Source organism: Mustela nigripes, chromosome 16, assembly GCF_022355385.1.
Source record: "Mustela nigripes isolate SB6536 chromosome 16, MUSNIG.SB6536, whole genome shotgun sequence".
Classification (NCBI taxonomy): domain Eukaryota; kingdom Metazoa; phylum Chordata; class Mammalia; order Carnivora; family Mustelidae; genus Mustela; species Mustela nigripes.
Genome location: NC_081572.1, coordinates 18,251,895 through 18,275,450, shown reverse-complemented (window position 1 = coordinate 18,275,450; position 23,556 = coordinate 18,251,895). Strand labels below are relative to the sequence as shown.

The 23,556-nt window shown below is 56.7% G+C and overlaps 2 protein-coding genes across 8 annotated transcripts; one reads left to right on the top strand and one right to left on the bottom strand.

The window, feature by feature from the left end:
• The first annotated feature begins 378 nt into the window (after positions 1-378).
• Positions 379-10,281, top strand: RUNDC3A (RUN domain containing 3A). 5 transcript variants are annotated; one of them, XM_059380332.1, is made up of 11 exons: positions 379-611; positions 4,316-4,431; positions 4,812-4,945; positions 5,133-5,218; positions 6,199-6,288; positions 6,389-6,469; positions 6,554-6,719; positions 6,809-6,966; positions 7,372-7,509; positions 7,635-7,741; positions 8,766-10,281. In XM_059380332.1, the coding sequence occupies exons 1-11, from the start codon at positions 505-507 to the stop codon at positions 8,906-8,908; spliced, it is 1,326 nt and encodes a 441-aa protein (XP_059236315.1). In that variant the 5' UTR covers positions 379-504; the 3' UTR covers positions 8,909-10,281. The 5 variants fall into 5 exon arrangements, with proteins under 5 accessions (XP_059236315.1, XP_059236314.1, XP_059236313.1 ...); XM_059380331.1 differs by having other exon boundaries at positions 4,809-4,945; XM_059380330.1 differs by having other exon boundaries at positions 4,797-4,945.
• SLC25A39 (solute carrier family 25 member 39) lies at positions 9,991-15,427 on the bottom strand. Of its 3 annotated transcripts, XM_059380336.1 has the most exons (13): positions 15,257-15,427; positions 15,036-15,137; positions 13,300-13,399; positions 13,107-13,166; positions 12,937-12,981; positions 12,557-12,690; positions 12,129-12,196; positions 11,862-11,986; positions 11,504-11,677; positions 11,077-11,186; positions 10,781-10,862; positions 10,620-10,700; positions 9,991-10,528 (listed from the first exon to the last, which is right to left on the bottom strand). In XM_059380336.1, the coding sequence occupies exons 3-13, from the start codon at positions 13,382-13,384 to the stop codon at positions 10,413-10,415; spliced, it is 1,080 nt and encodes a 359-aa protein (XP_059236319.1). In that variant the 5' UTR covers positions 13,385-13,399; positions 15,036-15,137; positions 15,257-15,427; the 3' UTR covers positions 9,991-10,412. The 3 variants fall into 3 exon arrangements, with proteins under 3 accessions (XP_059236319.1, XP_059236318.1, XP_059236320.1); XM_059380335.1 differs by lacking the exons at positions 15,036-15,137; positions 15,257-15,427 and adding an exon at positions 14,659-14,771; XM_059380337.1 differs by lacking the exons at positions 15,036-15,137; positions 15,257-15,427 and adding an exon at positions 14,659-14,771 and having other exon boundaries at positions 12,557-12,666.
• Positions 15,428-23,556: the final 8,129 nt, after the last annotated feature.

The window sequence follows — 23,556 nt, the reverse complement described above, 5'->3', positions numbered from 1 at the left end:
AGAGTTTCGTCGTCGGAACTCAGAGACGCGAGGCGAGGGGTCCCCCGCCCTAAGTGTGGGAGTGGAGAACAGGCCAGATGCCCCCTCTTTCTTCTTCCAATCGCTGCCTCTTCCGGGGACCCCCTCCGCCCTCCCTCGGGCCCCAGCCCCCACCCCCAAATTCTGCATCCTCTGCGGATTGGTGCCCGGCCTGCCAGGGGCGGGGCCCGAGGGCCCTGACGTCACCGGCCGAGGGGGGCGGGCAGTTAAGGGAGGGGGTGACGGGCCCCGGCTCAGCACCTCGGAGAGCTCCCTCCCCGGCCTTGTTTTGCTCTGGAATCGCCGCCGGGGGAGGGTGCCAGGGGGCCGGGCAGCGGGAGCAGCGGCAGGGGGATGGCCGTGCAGGGATCGAGGGGCCCCGGCGGGCAGAGGGCCCAGCTGTGATCCGACGGGGGAGGGGGCCGGGGCGCCAGGCGGGGGGGGGGGGGGGGCAGCTGGTGGCGGCAGCAGTGGCCGCACATCTGGATGGAAGCGAGCTTTGTCCAGACCACCATGGCTCTGGGGCTGTCCTCCAAGAAAGCGTCTTCCCGCAATGTGGCCGTGGAACGTAGGAACCTGATCACCGTGTGCAGGTGGGCGCCGCTGGCGGGGGGTGGTCAGGGAGAGGCGTCGGGGCGGGCTGCGGAGATACGGACTGAGCCTGCCGGCGGGAGGACGCACGGCAGCCGCGGATAAAAGGGAGGAAGCACAGAGTTAAGATAAGCGCGTCCACTGTCCCTCAGGCCCAGACCGGGAGGGGCTTTGGAGGTCTGGTCCCTACCCTTCTAGGCCAAGTCAAGGCCTATGCCCAGCCCGGGGCCTGGGGGGTGAGGGGTGTTTAATTGGCACTGCAGCTTCCTGTGAAAACCAGGAAGTGACATTGTGTGTGAGGGGGAGGGGTGGGATGGCTGGTTCCCTAGTTGGGGGCGGGGGCCGGGTGGGCAGGGAAGCACCGAGGAGTAGCAGCGTGAGCGCCCTCTCCCTCCAAGCGTACCCTGACTCCCATCCGTGTCAGACTGGCCTCTCTGGGGTGGGGCTTCCTGAGAGATTTTCCCATGCTCCAATCCAGGAGCAGAGATCGGTGCCCTCCTCCATCTCTGGGCAACTGCAGCCTGTGGCAGGGTCAACTGGGGATGTGGGCAAAGCCCCCGAATCCACCCAGTGAGGAGTGAGGGGCATTGGGCCTGCCATGGGAAGGACTGAGGGTCTGACTGCAGAAGCCTGGGTCTCCCGGGTTCAAGGGAGGAGACTGGGAGGGCAGGGCCATTGGTCCCTGAGGGTGGAGCTGTCGCAGTGTTGGCAAAGATTCATCTGCTTTTTGGGGGGCCCAGGAAGTGATCCTTCACATCTCAGCCCTGCAGTGACTCACCCTCACTGCCCTGCCCTTAGCCACCAGTGGCCAGCTGCTCAGCCCCTGTCCCTCAGCTTCACCTGCCCTCCTCTCTCCCTCTAGGACCACTCCCCCCACCCCCATCCCCCCACCAGCTGCCTTCCACCCCCTGACATGCCACCTCTGAGGGCAGGGTGCTCCAAGTGCAGGGCTCAGCTGCTTTGCCACCCCACCTGCCTACACACAGGCCTGGGCCCTGCTGCTTCCCCCAGGAATCAGCACTCACCTGATGCCCTGGCTCCTGCCTCCCATAGCTCCTTCCCAGGTTTCTGAGCACACGCCCAGCCATCCTGCCTCTGTCTCACACCATTATATCCTAGTCCCTAGAACGGTGCTATGCACATCAGACCTCTATAAAAATGCCTGGAACGAATAGAAGGAATGAGTGCAGCAATGGCCCACCCAGACCAGAGTACAGGCCAACGCTTCCATCCTCACCCCTCAAATCCTGCCAGTGTGGCATAAAACAAAGCTTTCTGCCTTTGGGGCCAGAGGATCCTAAGGTCAAGCTCTTACTTCTTCCATTATTAGCTGTGCAACCATGGGGAAGTTTCCTAACCACTCTGGGCCTTGGGTGTCTCATCTTCCCCACAGTAGAAGTAACAGCCATGCTGGAATAGTAACGGCATAATTCCGGTAGGAGCCTAGCCCAGTGCCTGGCATATGGAAATAGCCCGGCCCTGATGATGTCCTTTCTGTCCCTGAGAAGAAGATACTTCTTTCTCTTGCCTGCCTTCCCCAGTGTTGGGGAAGTGGGGATCTCCCTTTGGCATACCCCAGAGCACCAGAGGTTCTGGTGGATTGGAAGTGGGCTTAGAGCTTCCATGGGAGGGATAGTTTAGGAGGTGATTGGGGGCATGGTAAAGGCTCAGAAACCCCTTGGGCCTCTGCCACCTCATCGCCATCATGTGGTTCGCCTCCAGCTCCCAGAACAGTTCCCTTTAGCAGGCCAAGGGCTCCCCTGGGCCCTGGCCTCCCTGTCTCCATGGTAACCTGCAGCAGCCGCTGCACCTCCGAACAGGGAACACACCATGGGGCTCCCGGGGGCGATGGCCAGTTCTACAGCACCCCTGATGAGGGATGGCAGATGGCCGCCGTGCTGAAACCAGCCCCAGGCCCCCACTGAGGGCTGACCCAGATGACCAGAAAATACCATGATAGGGGGGTGGTGTGTGCTACACAATGAGGCCCAGCTAATGTCCCAAACACAGCCTCCTTCTGGCTGGGCCAACCTTCCCATGAATGGCCCTGCTCCTCGACACCCCTGCCCAATGGGCTATACACAGGCTCCTTCTCCCAGTCCTTCCTGGAGTCTGGGGCAGGTACTATTATTCCCGTTTGGGTCTCGGAGAGGTTAAATGACTTGTCCAAGGCCGCAAGGGTATCACAAGGGAACAGGATCTGAGCCCAGCAGTCTGCCTCCCCCCTACTACAACCCCACACTTGATCTGGCTCTGATTTCAGGCCCCGGACCAGCTCTAAGCCCAAAGAGAAGGGAGGGAGGTCGACTGCCTCCAGTCTGCCATTGGCCTGAGAGCCTTAGAGGCCAGTGCTAAGGGCCCGGAGCCTGCAGAGTGGAAGGCAGAGGAGGCAGGGGCTTCTCCCCGACCTCGGTGATTGTGACAGCCAGCAGGAGGCCCCAGGATGTAGCAGAAGGAGCAAGGGCTTTGGGGTCAGACATCCATACTTGACTCCTCACAAGCGCTGTGACTCTGAACAGATCAGTCAACCTCTTGAACCCTCAGTCACCTTATCTGTAACATGGGGAGGATGCTAAGAGGACCTACCCCAGAGCTGTTGTAAGGCTGGGTGAGGAGTACATGCTGTGCTTGGCACGTCACAGGGCTTGATAAGCTTCCGGGGGAAAGGGCAGTGCCAAGCAGCCCCCGTATCCCTGGGTACCCCACTTCAGCTCTGCCGCCCACAATAGGGCAATAATGGGAGGTTGGGAGCCTCCTCCTCTTTCCAGCCCCACCCACTGCAGCGGTGGCAGGTGGAGATCGCAGGGGGAGGGGCTGCAGAGGTAGCTGAGGCTCCAAGCAGGACTGCAGAGAGGGATAAGGGGTGCTGGTCTCCATCGCCTTCCTTTGTTCCCCTCCTCTCTGAGAAGCCAGGTGTCTGGGCCCCTAAAACCCCTCCCAGAGATTTGCTGCCAATGCCCCCTCCCACCCAGTGTGTGTGTCAGACCCATACCCTGCACACACACATGCACACACACACACACCCCGCCCCAGCCCAGCTCTGCACTGCCTGGTTCTGGGCAGCTGGTGTGTGGGCGACCAAGCTGGGAAGGAGAAGGGGGAAGGGGGGCATCCGTGCGCTAAGAGCCCACCTGGCCACCCCTGCAGGCTCACGCTCCATGTGCTCAGCTTCAACTCACATGCCCTGGCCCAACTGCCCCCCCCCCCCGCCCAGGGAGGGACGGAAATTTGTTCCAGCAATAGCAGAAGATAGCTCCGGGCAGGGGTACAAGCCCACTTTCGAACGCCTAGCTGACCCCCAACACACACCCATCAAAAACGCAACCCCAAAGCAAGGGCAGGAAAGAAGGGGCTCTGGGACAGTCCCCTGACTCCAAGGGCCTCCTCGGCCTACCTACTATTCTTTCCTCTCTTGGACCTTACTCCTGAAGCTTCCTTTCTCTGGCTGTCAGCTCTCCTGTCACCTGTTTGTCCATCAGTCTCCCGCCTGCCACTCTATCACTCCCATGTCATAGCACCTCTGTGGTCACTGTGTGCCTCCCCTGCCTCTCGCCTCCGTTCCCTTGCCTCCCCACGTGACCTCCCTCTTCATGACCTCTCCTCTGCCCTTCTCTCCCTCTCTTCGCCCAACACCCCTCCTCTAAAAGTCCATGAGTCTGTCTTCTCACTGGACACGCCGCTGTCCCCTTTCCCGACCTCCTGCCAGGTTCTCTGTGAAAACGCTGCTGGAGAAATACACAGCGGAGCCCATCGATGACTCATCCGAGGAGTTTGTGAATTTTGCAGCCATCTTAGAGCAGATCCTCAGCCACCGCTTCAAAGGTGGGCCCAGCTCCCTGTCTCCCGTTGTCCAGCCCTCCTAGGCTTTAGCTTCCAGCCACCCGCTCTGATCTTTCCTGTGGTTTTCCCATCATTGATCCTGGCCCCAGTTCTGGCTGGGCCATGCACACAGCTGGGAAGAGGGGAGGGGGTTCTTCTGGCCACATAGGTGGGTGCACACAAGCCCCATCAGTGGGCGTGCTGGTACATGCTAGCGTGCCTTCTGTGTACAGGTATGTGGGCGCATGTGTTTGGGATAGGAGCTCTGTGCAGGTGGGGCTGTTAATACTTAGCATGTGTGTGCCCCATTACACGGACCCTCTACAAACTCCCTGGTTTTGCTGAGCCCCCTCCCTGCCCTGGCTCAGCCTGTGCCCCAGCAGGTCCAGTGAGCTGGTTCAGCTCAGACGGGCAGCGGGGCTTCTGGGACTATATCCGGCTGGCCTGCAGCAAAGTGCCCAACAATTGTGTAAGCAGCATCGAGAACATGGAGAACATCAGCACAGCCCGAGCCAAGGTGAGGGGCCTTGATGGGCAGGGCCAGGCCAGCTGTTGCTTGCAGGGGATACAGGTGGGATTTGCCTGCTCCTTGTTCCTCAACTCTGCCTACAGTCACTGGGTGGAAGAGCCACAGGAGGTCTAGACCCAATGGTGCACTCCTGAGTCCCTTCAGGGCAACAAGTAAAGTTGAATGTGCTTTCCAGGGCCGGGCGTGGATCCGGGTAGCACTGATGGAGAAACGAATGTCAGAATATATCACCACAGCTCTGCGGGACACCCGGACCACCAGGTCAGACCCTCTCCATCAGCTCAGACCACAAGTCCCAGTGTGCGAGCTCACGGCCTAACCATACTTGATCCTTAAGTTTCTGGAGCAAACTTCAGTCCCTGAACTACAACTCCCAGCATGCCCTGCTAGGCTCCCTCTCCCAGACTATCCTCTGGCTGAGGAGCTTACAGTCCCAGACAGCCTTTAGCATCACCACCATTTCTTCCAAGTCACATTCATTCTTCTCTAACACTCCACAGTACTGATCTCATGCACAGCTCTAACCTCAGCATGCCTCTGAACAAGCCTCAACTATGCATCATTTTATCTGTTGGACTCGTTCCATGACCTGTGACACAGAGTCCTGCCTACTTCCCAAACAGTGGCAGCAGTCTGTACTTGCCACCCGTGGACTAAAGTCCTGGTGTGCAGAGCCTGAGTCCCTGCACTGTGGGTTTGCAGAGAGATTGGGTCTCAGGGGCAGGGGTCACAGGCAGGATGGGTGTTTGCAACAGAGTACAGTCGGCAGTATGTGTCTCCACGCCCCACCCTGCCCCGCAACCCAGTGGTCACATACAACCTGATGGTTTTATTCCGTTCTATCTCTAGTCTGACCTCATATTTCAGAGTTCACATCAACACGTTTTTGAGCACCTTCTGTATGTCAAGCACTAACGATGAGAACTTGTTTCCTGACTGTATGGATCTGAATGGTCCCATAATTGGTGGGAAAGGGGTAGTTCAGAGGATCAAGGAGAGTATTCTCGGGGAACACACGTTCTAGTACACAGGAGACACAGTGGGCGCCACTCTGAGGGAGAGCCAAGATCCACACTGAAGGGTGAGCAGGAGAGACATACCTCCTTCCTCTAGGAAAGGTTTGTAGTGAGCCAAGAGGAGAAGTCCTGAGGGCTGGGGCCTCCCTGGGCGGATGAGGCTGCGGCACCGTCAGTCCCTCGATACCCAGCCTCCCCCCAACCCCCAACCCTCTACCCCCGCAGACGTTTCTATGACTCTGGAGCCATCATGCTGCGGGAGGAAGCCACCGTCCTCACCGGGATGCTGATCGGACTGAGCGCCATAGACTTCAGGTGGGGTCTCGGGGGCGGGGACGGATGGAGTTGAACCGAGGATGTCCACACTCCCATCCCGTCAAGCCCGCCCCCCACCCTGTGGTTCTCCCGCCCCCAGCTTCTGTCTCAAGGGCGAAGTGCTGGACGGGAAGACCCCCGTGGTGATCGATTACACACCCTACCTAAAGTTCACCCAGAGGTGAGCCGTGCGTGGGTGCGGGGCTGGGGGAGGGCGGGCAGGGGCAGGCAGGGCGGGCCGTGCCCACTGCGCCTTCCCCCCAAGCTACGACTACCTGACGGACGAGGAGGAGCGGCACAGCGCCGAGAGCAGTACGAGCGAGGACAACTCGCCCGAGCACCCGTACCTGCCGCTCGTCACCGACGAGGACAGCTGGTACAGCAAATGGCACAAGATGGAACAGAAGTTCCGCATCGTCTACGCGCAGAAGGTGCGTGCCGCGCGCCGGGGGAGCGGGGGCGGGCGGCGTCCGCGGGGACACCCGCGTCCCGCCGCCGGCGCTGAACCCGCGTCCCGCAGGGTTACCTGGAGGAGCTGGTGCGCCTGCGCGAGTCGCAACTGAAGGACCTGGAGGCGGAGAACCGGCGGCTGCAGCTGCAGCTGGAGGAGGCGGCGGCGCAGAACCAGCGCGAGAAGCGGGAGCTGGAAGGCGTGATCCTGGAGCTGCAGGAGCAGCTGTGAGCGCCGCCGCCGCCCAACCCCTGTCCTCCCCGCCCGCTCCCCACCCTCGCCGCGTCCCCGCCACCCCGACCACATCGCCCCCGCTTTCTTGATAACAGCAGCCAGCGCCACCCACCGCCAGCATCAAACCACTGATTTGATCAAACCTTCACCTCCACCCCAAGACCCCCTCCCCGGTGAACTAAATTGCCCTCAAAATAAGATCCAGCGACCCGACCCCCCCAAAACCGGCTCCCCACTTCCTCCATCAGCTAGCATGGCTGCAGAACGTTACTCAGACCTCATTTGTTGCTCAGAAACTGTGGACATGATGGCTTTCCCTCTTCAGCACCCCTTCAGCCCCTCTTTCCCCACTTCTGTGCCCTCTCCTAGTCAGGCCTGACCCCTCCTCCCCATCCCAGGACAGGTCTGATCCCCGGTGACCACGTTCCCCTGGCCCAGGGTTCCAAAGACCTCACCACGCCCCTGGTCAACCAATGGCCATCCCTGGGAACGCTCAGTGGGGCAGAGGGCACCAACAACCCCAAGCTGTACCGGAGGTAAGCCTCAGCGGGGCTCAGCTTGGGCCTCGGTGCAGGTCCTTACTGGGGAAGTGGGGCTGGTAGGGGGGCTGGGGACGGGCTGCAGGCCTCTGCCTGCACATCAGCCCTCTGCTCTGCTCCAGACACAGTTTCATGAGCACGGAGCCACTGTCAGCTGAAGCCAGCCTGAGCTCGGACTCCCAGCGCCTGGGAGAGGGCAAACGGGACGAGGAGCCCTGGGGCCCCATCGGTGAGCCCCCCAATCCAGCACCCAAAATCATTTCAAGAAGAGCTGAGGCCAGGCCATGGGGCCTGCGGTGACCCTGGCCGAGTCCCTCCTTCACTGAGCCCTTCCAGGGGAGCTTAGCATCGCATTTAAGAGCTTGCTTTGGGGTGTTGGACAGACCCTGCTGCAAAGCCCAGGCAGCACCTCTTCCAGTTGTTCAAGCTCGGTCTCTGGTCCGGCACTTCACCTTGCCAAACCCTGCTCATCAGTAACACGGGGCTGCTGGTTAATCCCCAGTGTAGCATTGTTGGGGGCTCCGTGGCTCACAGGTTCCTGGGGAATTATTTGCCTAACTAATTTGCTCTTATCTCATGTGCTCTGTGAACCGCTTGCCTGACCCTTGTTTCCCCCTTTTCTTTGGCTGCCAGGAAGCTCAGAGCCAAATTAGTGGCTCCCTTCAAGCGAATGTCCGGGACTTCAACGCATGCATTTTGTGTTGCCCTCCCCTGGCTTCACCTTGGTTCCCTACCCTAGTTTTCCTGGGGCCTGGACTCCTGCCTTTTCTTTCCCAACACCACACTGTTCTGGATGACTTTAGATCTTCTTTGAGACAAGGCAGGCTGTGGACGTGGAACCCCACCACACTGTGTTTGTGATTGTCTGTGTGTCTGTCTCCCCCACCAGACTGTGAGCTCCGTGAGGGCAGGGACCGTGTCTCGTCCGTTCTCTGTATCCCCAGTGCTTGGAACGGAACAAGTGCTCACCGTGTGTTTAATAAACAGACAGAGAGGATGAACCTCAGGGGGAGACAGAGACATAAACTGACGATTACAATACAGTGTCCCGGCACTGGGCATGGCATGGCCAGCTGCTTACCCTGGTTTACTTGAAAATACCAAATACTCCAGAAATGAGGAAAATCTCCAGGGGGAGTTGGGGGGGTGCTGACCTCAGGGCTACCCTTCCCTCACCTTCGCTTGCACCCCCCTTCCCCAGCTCACACACAGGCAGACCGGTTGGCTCAGCCTCACCCGCCCTCTCTCCTCAGGGAAGGACCCCACGCCCTCCATGCTGGGCCTCTGCGGCTCCCTGGCCTCCATCCCCAGCTGCAAGTCCCTGGCGAGCTTCAAATCCAACGAGTGCCTGGTGAGCGACAGTCCAGAGGGCAGCCCGGCACTGAGCCCCAGCTGAGGAGCGGCGTGGGCAGTGCTGGCCCCCCCTGCCAGGGGTACAGGCACAGAGTCCCCCCAATCCAGGCCACTCTTCCAGAGAACTTTGGCCACCCAGCCATGGGTCTCTTGCCAAAGGCACCCTTTGCTTCTTGCCCGTTTTAACTTTCTGCCCAAGGGAGCAGGAGCTGCAAAGGGAAGCTGCCTGGGCCAGGACACAGGGGCACCACAGGCTACGGGGTGCCCGGGGAAACCTCGTACCATTCTTCTGGGGACCCTGGCACCTGGCTGGCTTCCTACCGGACTCTTCTTCGCTCACCCCCACCGCCCTCCTCAGGAGCTGATGGCCCAACCTCAGCACCCCACCCCCCTGCCTCTCCAGTCTGACCCTGTGTATGCCCCAGAGTCACTCCGTCCTCAGCCCCAGGGCAGGGGCTCTGAGGGGATCCAGCAAATAAAAACCAGAAGACTGAGGGCAACTTTGTCTGTGGGGGGCTGGGACCGGGAGCTGTCCTAAGGTGGTGCAATTCAGTAGAGCCCTTGCTGGGTCCGTAACCGGGGTGATGGTAGACCAGACACCACGGGTGTGCGCCCCACGGGAGCAAACTGGTCAGAACGATTGAGGAAGTTGGGGTGCTTTTGTCCTGTCCAGGGAAAGACCACAACGTGTCGGTGCCCCATTCAACCTGACGCTCTTAGTAACTTGATTAGCCCCCAGCAGGGAAGACATTGAACAGCACGAGGGCAGGACAGAGGCAGCCAGCCCTGGAAGGGCCCTGTTCTCTGAGACTTTCCTCATCCTGAGGGATTCAGCTTTGGCCCAGAGTTGCACCCCCAGTGAAGCATCCGCCCTCTGCTGTCACTTGGAGGGTATCCGTGGGGAGAGGTCTTGCCACCCTCCCCCGTGGCTCTAACACTACCCGTCACCCCCTCAACTCTGGGTCCTCACTCTGACCCAGCTCTAAGTTGGCAGGGTGTCCTCTCTGTGGATACCCTGGGTCGTCAGAGCCAACCTCTGGGTCCCTTCCAGGCCTCCTCTGTGCAAACCACTCACCAAGTCCTCCTCCTCCCGACCCCTCCCCACCCCGCAGTCACAGGCGCTAGTGAGAGGTTCATCGTCTTTAGATTCAAGGAATTCACAGGGACGGGGGGGGGGGGGCAGACTACACCAGGCCCAGGGTTTGGTGGCTCCCAGGAGCAGACCCCCGCTACAGCAAACACACAGGGAAACGGTGGCAAGGGAGGGGACAGATAGCAGATTTGGTCTTGAACTTGGGGTAGGGGTGGTGGTGGTGGAAAAGTGATTATCCTTGGGGCTTGGGAATGAGAAACAGCAGGAATAAAGCTGTTTTTGGGAAGGGGCGTGGGCAGGCCTCGTGGGGCAAGCCCCTACCCCTAGGACTCGTAGTTGAGGGGGATGGGAAATGAGGCCCCTCCCCTCAGTGCTGAGGACAAGGCACTTGGCTCAGTCTCCTTCGGCACCCCCCAGCCACAGAAGAGATGGGGTCCTTGTCCCCCGGCTCCTTCTAAGAGCCCAGAGGCTGTTCTCTGTTGAGCTTCTGGAAGAAGCCTTTGCCAAACTCGTAGGTGCTGATCATGATGGCACAGGAGGGAGCAGCCTTGATGATCCTTGGGAGAAAGCCTGCAAAGGGAGTGGGGGTTAGGGTCAGAGGTCAGGACCCCAGGGGGCCCTAATCCTTCCTGAGCTTGGACACATACACACACACACTCACCTGCAAATAGGCCCCTGGTGCCTGACTCAGCCCGGATCCTCCGCAGCAACAGCCACGTGGAGTCGGCGCGTGGGGGCGTCACTGCAAACATGAGGCACAGCCAGGTCAGGACCCCGCCTGGGTCCCCACCCGCACAGCCCCGCACCAGCCAGAACCTTCACCTCTCACAGCCTCCACTGCTCCCAGCGCGACCTGGCGCTGAGTCTTCACCACGTCAAAGGGTAGAGTCAGGATGGCCGCCACCTGGTGGGATGGGGAGAGGGCTGGTCTCGGGTCCCAGGACCCCCTCCCTCGTATCCAGCCGAGCTCTGCCAGCCTTAGCTAGGGCTTCACTAGGCAGGGTGAGCTTGCTTCTCAAGAGGGAGCTACCCAAGCCCGTCTCCCTGGAGCGCCTCCCACAACTCTCGGGCCTCCCAAGGCCACACGCACTGGCCTTGTCTGGGCCCAATCAACTCACCGTCCCTGAGATGCCGCCAGCCACGAAGCTGATGCCCACAGATGGCTGGTCTTTTGGTCTGAGCCCACTCAACCAGCTCTTCACCAACTCATAGTTGAACCAGTACAGGGCTTGGGGATGTTGGGAAACACTCATTAGAGTCAGGAAGGGCAGCAGGGTGGCCTCGAACCTCCCATTTTTCACCCCCGCACAATGCAACGAGCCCTTCCTCTGGAGAATGAGGACTGTCTGTGGCGGACCAGTTTCTGTGACAGATCCTCCATGAGAATTTTCTCCTGGAAACCTGGGTGACTACCCCACCCGCTGAACCCATTTCACAGATGAGATATTCAAGGTCCAGAAAAGCAACTTCAAAGTCACCACACTGTAGACCACCTGTATGTCATCCAGAGGCTCCCTTACCCCACCCCCCGCATCCAACTCCTACCTGAAAAGGGCACATCCCGAAGGGCAGTGGGGCCCCAGCCTAGCCACAGTGAGCGCCAGCCGCCCTGGGCCATGGCAGCTCGGACACAGGATCCCAGCTCCCGGTAGGACACGTGCTGAGCCTGCAGCTTTGTCCGCACCAGCTCCAAGGGGCTGATCACAGTCACAGTGCCCACTGCAGGGGAACAGTACGGAGGGGTCAGCTCACAGGGCCCGATAGACACCGCCTCTCCCGGGATCTAGGGGCCCAAGAGATCCCTCCACCCCTAAGCTGCCAGACACTAGAGCTGGAAGCCCGCACCGGGCTCCGGCAGAGCTGGGGTTCAGAGAGAGATCAAGGGCCCCGGGGCTGTGCTCACAGCGGGCTAGTGCGCCAGCCACCATGGGGGCGTAGAGATCAGAAGTCAGGGCTCGACCACAAAGGAAGGTCTTGAGTTGGTCATACGCGGTGAAGTAGATGGCAGTGGCCGGTACAGTCATAACCCTGGGAGCGTGAACAGACGTTAGCTGAGACTCCCAAAGGCTCCCAACCTTCCAGGCGCCCCCACCCCAGCCACCATGACAGGAGAGTAAAGGATCAGAGGAGGAGAGCAGGGAAAAGCAATGTACGGGACTGGGAGACTCACAAGGTGGCTGGGAGGCCGCTCCACAGGGTCCTGGTGCCCTCGTGTCTCACGATCTTCACAAAGGCGTCCTGGCCGCACAGACACCAGCCCACAAGGAGGGAGGAGGAATGCGAATGAGCCCTGTGATGGGGCCCACCTGGACTGGGCCCCAGCCTGATGCCCTCACCTCCGCCCGCAGCCCTGGGTCCTGCTGGGAGGCGAGAGCCCCTCAGGCCAGCACACGTGCAATCACCCATTTAGCTCCCAACAGACTCCCGCTCACCCTTCAAACCACAGAGAGGTACCACCTCCACCGGAGAGCCCTTCCCAAGCTGCCCCGGCTACTGCTACTTGCTTTTCACCACCCACTCCTCCTTGGGTCTCCCACCCGACCGAAGTGAATCCCTCCAGAGCACTCAGATCAAGGTGGGGGCCCAGCCCCTCCTCACCACGGTGCCGGTGAAGCGGGTGGGGTCCTGAAACCAGGTGGCACAGCGGGCACCGTTCGGGCACAGGTAGAGGGGCTCCAAGACCCCGTTGCAGTACAGGAGGCACTTCCCTGTGGATCGGAGAGAGGAGGGCACTGGGGAAGGGAAGAGGGTATTAGGAGGACACTGCCCTGGGACCCCGCAGGGAGGGGGGTGAGTCCCATCCCTTGGAGGCCAGCACAGGCCATGGTCTCCAGGTGAACATTCTTGTTCAGGACACAGGGCTCGCTGGTAGGACCTGGAAGTGTGTGGTAGGGCTGTGGGCACTCAGGTCCCCTGGGGAGACTGGGCCACTCTATGCCCTGGACTTTCACAAGCTCCCTATGGTTTGGGGAACTCACATTTCACGTAGGGGAGGCTCCAGAGTCTGGAGGGAGGCATCAGCTCTAAAACACAAGACAGTCCCTTAAGTCAGAAGGGCCCCCCCACTCCGACCTGTCCCAGGGACCCCATCTCTGGGAGATCTTGGTTTTGCCCAGGCCCCTTCTGGGCTCCAAGTCTAGGCACTCACCGCTGGCCATCGAGGGGCGCTGAGACTGCAGGCGAACTTTCACCACATCCAGGGGCGTCACTGGAGAAGAAGGGCAGGTCTGAAGGCTCCTTTCAGGACCCCACCGTTGACCCCTACCCCAGGACCAAGTCGCCTCCAATCTCTGGCCTGTCCCAGTCCCCAGCTGTCCCCTTCCCACCTCCCCAGATCTTACTGAAAAGGGAGGTGACCACAGCCCCAGTGCCCGAGGCCACCATTTGTTGGAGGGGGCTAATGCCCCCAGGGTCCTGGTCAGCCATCTTGTAGCTTCAATTCTGAAAAACAAACAAGTCCATTGGAACCGCCACTCACAAAACAAAAACCAGTGGGAAGGGGAGACACGAGGCAGGGGCACTTTGGGATCTGACACAGCCCTTTACCTGAATTCACACACTAAATATGAACTCAGACAATCCTCACAATTACCTTTTATTTTTATTTTTGAAGACTTTATTTATTTGAGAGAAAGAACAGCACCAGTGGGGAGGAAAGTGAGAACCAGGATCAGGGAGCCCAATCGGGGCAGGATCCCAGGACCCTGGAATCATGACCTGAGCGGAAGGCAGAAGTTTAACAGACTTAGCCACCCAGATACCCTCACAATTACATTTTATTTATTTATTTATTTAAAAAAATTTTTATTTATTTGACAGAGATCACAAGTAGGCAGAGAGGCAAGCAGAGAGAGGAAGAAGCAGGCTCCCTGCGGAGCAGAGAGCCCGATGTGGGGCTCTATCCCAGGACCCTGGGACCATGATCTGAGCCGAAGGCAGAGGCTTTAACCCACTGAGCCACCCAGGCACCCCCACAATTACATTTTAAAGCAATTCAGTCAGCTCTACTTTGCCAGTGGAGAAACAGATTCAGAGAGGTGAAACGACCTGAACAAGGTCACTCTGGGAGCAGACAGGAAGGAAACTTGGGTAGTTACTCATTACTTAAGAAACAACAACGGTCCACTGTCATTCCCCCTTGTGAGTAACACGGAATTACTGTGCCCCCTCATTGGGGAAGGCGCCCCGTCTGGCCCTGAGAACCCAAAGATCGATCAAACGCCTGAGCCCCCTCCTCAGCCCCCGACTCCCGAGGCGGGCACTTCTGTGCCCCATCACCGGGAGTGGAAGGTGGGGCAGAGCGATGGGGGAAACGTGTAAACAAATCTGATGGCCGCGAAAAGACCGTCCGCTCTCGGAACTGAAGGCTGGGTTCCCGGCCCTCCCGAGGCCGGAAGGGCCAGTCCCTCAGGCCTGGATGGGAAGGGCAATCTCTCTCTGCTCTCTCTCCCCAAGACAGAGGCCGGAGGTTCGACCAAGAGAGCGGGAAGAAGGTGTGCGAAGACAGGATCTCCCCTTGCTCCTCGGAGCAACCCCGTCTCCGCGCGCAGCGGACGCCGGATGGGACGACCAGATCTGCCTGACGTCTGGAGAGTCCGGGACCCCAGCCCAACCCCGGGTCAGGTTCCCCGGGACCTCCGGAGGCCCATCTCCGCCCCCGCTCCCTGCCAGGCCCTTAACCCCGGTCCTGCTCTGCCCACCTGACTCCAGGCCAGTGCTCGCGCTGCACGGCGCCCGGGGCCCAGCGGGCCCATGGCGGCTCCGCGGCCGGTGTGCGGTCCGCGCGCGCTCGCCCCGCACCAAGGCCGTCGCTGAAGGCTCCCAAGCCCGCCCCGCCCCCAGGACCGCGCCACGAGGCTCCGCCCTCCACCGGCCGACCAGCTACATGCCCGGAGTTCCATCGGCCCCGCCCACCAGCCGCAGCTCCCGGACCCGCCGCGCCCCACTCCCAGCGCTGCCGCTGCGCCGCGGGTACCCGGCCGGGCCAGCGCTCCAAGCAAGGTCATGGGTCTCCACTTTGCGCGTGACCGGCGGTAGCACCGCAGTTAACTGTGTATTCTCACAAACTCCATCCCACCAGTGCCCTGGCCGAGCGTTGTCCCGGGAGTCCCGGCGCTCCCCTTATCTTGCCGGGCCAGCGTGGGTAACGCGCTCTCCGCCTCTTCCTCAGCGTCCTCATCTGCGAGAAGGCAGGGATTTGAATCAGTTCTTCCAAGGCCACGGGGATATCAAATAGCGATAACAAATAGTTACCCGCCAGGCTCCTTGCTGAGGCTTTACAACATAATGGCGACCTACCAAACAGGAATTTTACAGGTGATCCACTGAGGCGCATCCAAAACCAGTCGGCAGACCGCTGGGTCCCGTGCGCCCGTGGGCGCTGGGATTAGACGAGGTGCGACTCGGGCCAGCCAGGCTGGGGCAGGGAGAAGGTTGGCCCGGGAGCCAGGAAGCCAGGAAGCCCGGGGTCAGCCGGACTCAACTTAGTCCCACCACCGCGTGACCTTGGGCAAGTGACACCACCACTCTGGGCCTCGGGTTCCTCCTTCGCACAGTGAGAGGACTGAGTACGGAAGAAGGGGTCTGACATTTTTTCCGTTGGTTACTCTCACAACATTACTTCTATGCCCCCAAACTTTTAGAAATATATTATTATTTGGTTCGTTTTTACAGAAGATGGAACTGAGGCTCGAAGTTTTAGTGTCTGGAGTTCGAACCTTCCAGGTACTTTACCCTGCACCAGGCTGCCTCCCTGGGCGACAGGTGGGCTTAAATACTGCGCTGGCGTCTCTGATCGCGCTTCTCAGGGAGACAAATCTGTCTCCCATGCAAGCCCCGCACCAGAAAGCCCGCCACCTGCCTCGCCTTTAAAACTTTTGTGCGGTCCTAATTATTTGTCCGAACACAGAAAAACGAACACGGCGTGCAAGCCTGCACCTTTAAGAAGGGAGAGCGTGACTTTGACGTCACCAGGTTCTCGGGCTTAAGTCGCCCAGCCATTCAGCGCCCGCGAGGTTTGCACATGGATTCTAAGGGGCCAACCATCAGCTTTCCCTGAAACTGGCTTTCCGGCTCTGAGAGGCTTGGCAGCCCAAGTTCGGGGGCGGGAGAGTGCAAACAGTAACCGGTGAAGGGGCTGCTGGTCGAAAGGGCAGGACAGAAGGTGCCCTTTGCATTCCCTTTCCCCCATCCAGTGGAGGTCTGAAATTACACAAAATCATTTTATCAACTGTATGTTAATGCCATAACCCAGTTTCTATTTCGGTCTTTCATAGCCTCAAAGTTAGGGCTTACCTGAACAGTCCCCAGCCCACAGCCACTCTCCCCATTTTACAGAGGAGGAAACTAAGGGTCACAGGCATAGTGATTCCTAGTGTATAACGGAACCAAGACTTCTCCTGTGCAATCTCCGTTTTATCAATGAGAAAATGGAGGCCTAAGAGATCAATCGCACCAAGGTCACTGAAATGAAAGAGCCAGAATTCAAACCCAAAATTGCCTGAGTCCGGAGGAGCTGCCACCAACCCCATGCTCAGCCTGGGTTCTCTGCTCGCCTGTGAAGTTTTTATCGAGCCGAGCCGCAGGCTTCAAGAACTCCAAGAATACAGCCCATAGGGCAACAGCCCTTGTCTGTCTCAAGGTCAGAGCCGCTGGAAGGCAGAGACCTGGCTGTTTCCTGCAGGAGCTGAGCGACCTTTAGCAAATGTCTTACCTCCTCGAAGCCCGAGTTTCCCCCTTTATAAAATGAGCTGATGGGGATAATAATGCACCCACCTAACAGGAATTGTTTGAGAATTCAATTAGTTAGTAGCTGTAATGTGTTTGGACCCTTGTCTATCATGTGGCAAACACTCAATGACTATTATTATTATTGCTGTCATCATTATTATTGATTCCCCCCCAACACCAACACCAACACTTGAACTGTATCACAGAAAGTTCTGGAAAGGCCCTTTAGAGAACCAGGTTCTGGTCCTACCTCTGACTCCAAAACAGGCACAGAGAGTAATAATTCCCTTCACCCCTTCCTGCCCTGTAAAGTAGAGGTCAGGAACCAGGTCTGGTGATCTCTGAGCCTCAGTCCCCACCCCCTCCACAGCAGAATAAGGGGCTTGCATTCCATTTCTGGTTTTCTTCTTGTGATAGGATGCTTTTGAGATTTGTTGCTACACCTCAGTTTCCTTATCTGCAAATAATCCCGCCCAATTTACAAACTCCTAACTAAACTCTGGTCTGTGAAAGCCCTGTCAAGAGTTGACAAATGAGGGGCGTCTGGGTGGCTCAGTGGGTTAAAGCCTCTGCCTTCAGCTCAGGTCATGATTCCAGAGTCCTGCGATCAAGTCCCACATCGGGCTCTCTGCTCCGTGGGGAACTTGCTACCCCCTCTCTCTTTCTGCCTGCCTCTCTGCCTACTTATGATCTCTGTCTGTCAAATAAATAAATAAAATCTTTTTTTTTTTTTTTTTTAAAGAGTTGACAAATGGTTCTGTGGTCCCATCAGGACCCCAGAGATGATCAGATCACAGTCCCTGCTTCTGCCACAGAGGAATGCCTTGAGGCATCACTGGTTCGACCAAAGCCCATCGTGGCAGCCATCTGGGCAGGTAGGAGAGGTGATCTTTGGGCAACAAAGCACCGCTGGAGCCGGTGGCTGTCTCTCCCAAGGATGGTCATGGCGGCTGCAGGCGGGAGCAGCAGCCTTGAGATGCCCAAGCCTGGACACCTGAGGAGGAAACAGCCACTGTCTTGGCTCACTTGGCCATGGTTCATCCTGTGGCCATCACTGGCCTCCTCATCAGATGGAAAAACAGAAACGCCTTTCAATCGTAAAAGGGGAGAAAACAGTACCAGCCCCAGGAGCTGTTGTGGGGATGGATGGACAAGTCCTTGACTGACACTGAAGGAGGGACAGACACGGAAGGTAATTTATTGTGAGACTGAATTCTTCCCCAGCAAGCCCAGCGGCAGGACGTGTCCTCCCCAACCCCACTCCCAGCTTGCATACCCAGGGCCTAGAAAGACATGTGTGGGGTTCAAGTAGGGCTTAGGTTCCTCTCGTGGACCCCACCTGCACCTGTGAGTTCACGGCCAGCGCTGTTCCCACCTGGAGTTGCCTTCCTGGAGGCCGGCCCCACAGCAGCAGGCCCAGTGAGCTGCAGAGGAGAAATCCAAACTCCCGGCCTAGAGCTAAATGCCAAGTCAGATTTTTTTTTTAGATATTTATTTATTTATTTATTTGTCAGAGAGAGAGAGCGCGCACAAGGAGGCAGAGTGGCAGACAGAGGTGGAGAGAGAAGCAGGCTTCCTGCCGAGCAAGGGAGCAAGGAGTCCAATAGAGGACTTATCCCAGGACCCTGGGATCATGACCTCAGCAGAAGGCAGCGGCTTAACTGACTGAGCCACCCTGGCCTCCCTCAAGTCAGATTTTTGATGGGACCTTGAGGGCCGGGAGGCGTGGGTGAGTTACAGAAAACTTTATTGGGCCAACTGGAGAAAACGTAATAAGGCCTATAGATCTTACGTCATCAAGGTTAACTTTCTTGAGTGTGATCACCAGACTGTGGTTTTGCTAGAAAATGTCCTTGTTCTTAGGAAATGCACACTAAAGTGTTTAGGGCTGAGTGGCTGCAACTTAGTCTCAAACGGTTCTGCAAAATAGAGAGAGATACAGCCAATGTAGCAAAATGTGAACAATGCGTGAATCAGGGTGAAGGTTATATGGGTGCTCATTGTACCACTCTTGCAATTTGTCTGAAATTTTTAGTTTTCAAAAACAAAAAGTTGGAAAAAAAAAGTTGGGGGGAAAGAAAATTTTCCCTCTGAAATACTTAAAGAACCAGAAAGCAACAAAGTTGTTTTTTGGTTTTTGGTTTTTTTTGAAGGTTAAAAAGATACCCATAATAGCTAGGATCAAACCACTTGGGAAGGGACATCTCTACTCACCAACCCTCTCCCCTCCACCCCACCTTCCCACCCCAGGCCTGAGAGGGTGGGTTGGGGAGTTTCTGAACACCGAAGGCTTCATTGAGGGGACGCTGGATGTGGTCTGAGGAGGCGGCCCCCAGAAAGGAAGGGTCCTGACTAAGACCTTCCAGAATTGTCTCTCTCCACTCCCACTCCCAGCCTGACTCCCAGAGCTCTGGGCCGGGCTCATTCCTGCTCTGCTCAGGGAATGTAGGTTCGTCTACTTCCGTGGAAGGCAGATTTGGCTGTAACTATGAAAATTCCACATGCCCAAACCCTGTGAGCCAGCCAGGCCACTTCTAAGAATTCCTCTGCTGCCGGGCTTCCGCAGGTGTGAAATGACACCCCAACTCTGCAGTCCTTGTAGCCTTGTTTGTAACAGCGGAATGCCATCCAGAGGGACCTGAGTGACAGTACGTCTACACGACAATCACCACCCAGTCCGGAAAGAGACGCAGAGTTCCACATTATGATATAAAACAGTCTCAAAGACAGAGTTAAATTAAAAAGCTGGGAGCTGGTGCCAGCTCCTTGTTTTCGACCAGAGCGCTACCGCCCCCTAGAGGACATCTTGTAAATGTAGGAGGCCAGTCTGTAGTTGTCACAAGACTGGGGCCCCTGGCGTTTGACAGATGGCAGGCCAGGGATGCTAAATGTCCTTTAAAGTATAGGACACCCTGACACAACAAAAAATTGTCTCGCACGCCACTCAGTTTTCCTTTGTCTTTCTAGCCAGCCACATACATTAGAAACACGTTCATAATTATCTGACCCGGAGGCTAGCTCTCTATCCCAGCCACAGCTTTTTAAAAAAAAATTGTGGGTTTTTTTTTTTTTTTTTTTAGGATTTTATTTATTTATTCGACACACAGAGAGAGAGATCACAAGTAGGCAGAGAGGCAGGCAGAGAGAGGGGAAGGGAAGCAGGCTCCCCACTGAGCAGAGAGCCCGATGTGGGGCTCGATCCCAGGACCTCGGGATCATGACCCAAGCTGAAGGCAGAGGCTTTAACCCACTGAGCCACCCAGGTGCCCCTAAAAAAATTGTTTTAAAATAATTGAATTTCTCAGAAATAAAACCACCATGCAATCCTACAGAAGATTTGACTTTGTCTCCGTTCGAACTTCATCAAAGATAATTCACCGTTTTGGAAAATCTTTTCTCGGTGGCCTCCTGGTCCATGTGAGCTGAATTGCTAACACGACACTCCAGCACTGAGCCAAGATGGCGACATTCATGGTTCTCCAGTGTCAGTGAGTCGTGGGCACTTGCAAGCTCCTATTCTCTCATGGGGTCAAGCCTGAGCTTTCACATATAGAAATGCATATTATTTTATTATAAATTCCTTTCTTTTTACTTTTCCTCTATAGCCCACTCTGAATTGTCTATAAATGTCTAAAAACACTGTGCATAGGAAAATTATATTATCTTTGAATTTCTTTTCTGAAGATTTGTTAGGATACAACACATATGTGACCAAAATGCAGACTTCGGATCAGATTCGACTGAGAACCTCAGAAAGGACCATGAGCTCACCAGGCACAGCCCAGTCCCTTGTAGTAACATGGCCTTCTGGGGGAGGGGGGGCTTCTGCTTCTCAGAGCCACCAGTGCTATCTGGAGAATGTTGGCCACAGGACCAGCAAGGCCCCGTCAGAGCTGAGCGCCAGTCACTGGGGACCAAAAGGAGGAGGAGCTGGTCCAGCGGGGCCTGGACCAAAGGGCTGGCTGGCGTGCATCTCCCCCCCCCCTTTTTTTTCCTTTAATTTACTGAGTCTTTCTCTCTCTCTCTCTTTTTTTTCTTTTTAGCAGTTTTTGAGTGTTTTGTGCCAAATACTGTTGTAGGCACTAGGAGACAGCAGGGAACGAGTCACATAAGGTCCCTGCTGCAAGAGACACAAACAAATGAGTACATAAGACAGTGGCAGACAGGGAGAACATCCCTGCAAGCAAGACAACAGGTCATGTGACAGAGGGGGCCTGAACTTGGCCCAGAGACCACCCGGGAGAACTAGGGGGTCGGGAGCACCCATTGGGAGTTGCTGAGGGAGGCTGGAGCGGGTTGGGATGAAAGGAAGTGCCCAGATGGGGGCCAGGGATGTCCTAGTAACTTCCAGGGGAAGAATATTGTGATGGGCACAAACACAGGCTCCGGGTCCAACTGGATTCAAATTCTGGCTTCACCCCTTCCCAGCTCCATGGCCTTAGATATTTGCTGAACCTCTATGGGTCTGTCTTCCTTCACTGTAAGGCAGGGATCAAACTGTAGCTACTTGGGGCGGTTACGTTAAAGATTAAAGGGGAACCTTGTACAAAACCTGACATAATGGAAACTTTTGAGAAAACATTAGCAGGACCCAGTTCTTAATTTTTTTTTAAGATTTTATCTATTTATTTGAGGGGCACCTGGGTGGCTCAGTGGGTTCAGCCTCTGCCTTTGGCTCAGGTCATGATCTCAGGGTCCTGGGATTGAGTCCCGCATTGGGCTCTTTGCTCAGCAGGGAGCCTGCTTCTTCCTCTTTCTCTCTCTCTCTGCCTGCCTCTCTGCCTACTTGTGATCTCTCTGTGTGTCAAATAAGTAAGTTAGAAATCTTAAAAAAGCAAGATTTTATCTATTTATTTGAGAGAGAGAGAGAGAGAAAGCAAGTGCACAGCCAGAGGGAGGGGTGAAGGGAGACGGACAAACCGACTCCTCTAACCCAGGACCTGAGATCAAGACCTAAACTGAAGGCAGATGCTTAACCAACTCAGCCACCCAGGTGCCCCAGGACCCACCTCTTTAAAACACTGAAATCAAGTACACCCCCGACCATCCGGGCATTAAAGATTGAGTCAAAGTCCCCGGAAGCCCGCATGCGTACAGATTTCTCTGCTCACTTGTTGGAGGACTTTGTCTCCTTTCCGAGCCTCTGTTTCTTCTTCTTCCTGCTCCTGCTTCCCTCTTGGGACTCCTGAGTGGTGAAGACACATGAGAGGTGTAAAAGGGACTTATGACCTGGAAAGGGTGATGGGGGGGGGGAACGGTTCCCTCCACCCCACCCACCTTCCCTGCCACCGCCTCCTCTGCTCCCCCTCAGCTCTTGAAGGAGGTGACTGTGACTTCACCTCTCTGAGCTGTCTGGGGAGAGCCATCTTCTCACCTAGGCCCCCTGGCCTGGCACTTCAGGGATAGATCATCAGATGAACAAGAGGAACCCCTTTGATGTCCTAAAAAGGATTCCTCCCAGTTCTAATGTGCTAGTTTACAAGGCCTCTTGGCATCCATCATTCCGTGTGAACCTCGCATACCTGTGGAAAGGGCACACGGAGGTTACTGTGTACCCATTTTACAGATGAGGAAACTGAGTCTTGGAGGAGTCAAGTGACCTGTCCCAGCACCTTGATGTGGGTATTTCTTTTTTTGTTTTTTTATTTTATTTTATTTTATTTTATTTTATTTTATTTTATTTATTTGTCAGAGAGAGAGGAGAGAGAGCGAGCACAGGCAGACAGAGAGGCAGCAGAGGCAGAGGGAGAAGCAGGCTCCCTGCCGAGCAAGGAGCCCGATGTGGGACTCGATCCCAGGACGCTGGGATCATGACCTGAGCCGAAGGCAGTTGCTTAACCAACTGAGCCACCCAGGTGTCCTGAAGTGGGTATTTCTTGGCCCATGTGGGGTCTGCCTGGAGAAGGGACAGGGGCACTCAGTAGGCTGGAAGGGCTGGGAAGGCCGACTGAGCTGAGCTGGTGTCAGCTTCTAGTGGAGCCTGGTGCTTTGGGCAAAAGCTCTGGGATCTGCATGACTTGGACTCAGCCCTGACTCTCCTGCTTTGGAGCCGAGCAGTCCTGGACAAGACCTCATAACTACCACTACCCTGCAGGGTGGTTACAAGAACTCAGTGAGCTGGCACAGGGTAGGCATCCAAAATACTGTCCTAATTCTTGTGTCCATTCTGCTCCCAGGTCTCTAAGGTCATTATCCTCCCAGCTCTAATGGTCGATGAGTCAACAACCCAAGCTGTCCTTCCCTTTCCACCACCGAGCCTGTCCACTTGCCGCCCTTGACAAGAGCGGGACTCCAACTCCTGAACTCCACCAGGCATGCACCAGCCACTCGGCATGGCTGTCCCTGGGGGGGGGTGTCTCAAGTTCAGAAGAAGGCACAGGGTGGGAAGGGTACTCCACGTACCTACAGCAAGGCAGGACACTGGCCAGACCACTGACACGGCCCAGCTCTTCTCAAGCCTCCCAGCTCAGGGACCACTGCCTCCCAGGGCTGGAGCAGGGTGTCCTTACCTGTGGGCCCAGGACCTGCCCCCTAGAGGAGCTTGGGAAGGGTTTGGAGGACCTGAGCCCCTGTCTTGGTTTGGCTGGATTCCTTTTTTTCCCCCCTCCAGCAAGGCCAGATTTTCGCATCATGGGTTTTGTAAATTAAAACGGGAAAATGGGGGCGCCTGGGTGGCTCAGTGGGTTAAGCTGCTGCCTTCAGCTCAGGTCATGATCCCAGGGTCCTGGGATCGAGCCCCGCATCGGGCTCTCTGCTTAGCGGGGAGCCTGCTTCCTCCTCTCTCTCTGCCTGCCTCTCTGCCTGCTTGTGATCTCTCTCTGTCAAATAAATAAATAAAATCTTTAAAAAAAAATAAAACAGGAAAATGA

Bases quoted from the DNA above. Each gene is read 5' to 3' on its own strand.
- SLC25A39 (XM_059380336.1), bottom strand. From the start codon at position 13,384: ATGGCTGACCAGGACCCTGGGGGCATTAGCCCCCTCCAACAAATGGTG. The intron at 12,691-12,936 runs GTGAGTTCCCCA...TCCCTTCCCCAG, and splicing joins GAGCCTCCCCTACGTGAAAT to TGCCCTCCTCTCTCCGATCC. The intron at 10,529-10,619 runs GTGAGTGTGTGT...CTCCCTTTGCAG, and splicing joins CACCAGGGGCCTATTTGCAG to GCTTTCTCCCAAGGATCATC.
- RUNDC3A (XM_059380330.1), top strand. From the start codon at position 505: ATGGAAGCGAGCTTTGTCCAGACCACCATGGCTCTGGGGCTGTCCTCC. The intron at 4,432-4,796 runs GTGGGCCCAGCT...GCCCTGGCTCAG, and splicing joins CCTCAGCCACCGCTTCAAAG to CCTGTGCCCCAGCAGGTCCA. The intron at 6,289-6,388 runs GTGGGGTCTCGG...TCCCGCCCCCAG, and splicing joins CTGAGCGCCATAGACTTCAG to CTTCTGTCTCAAGGGCGAAG.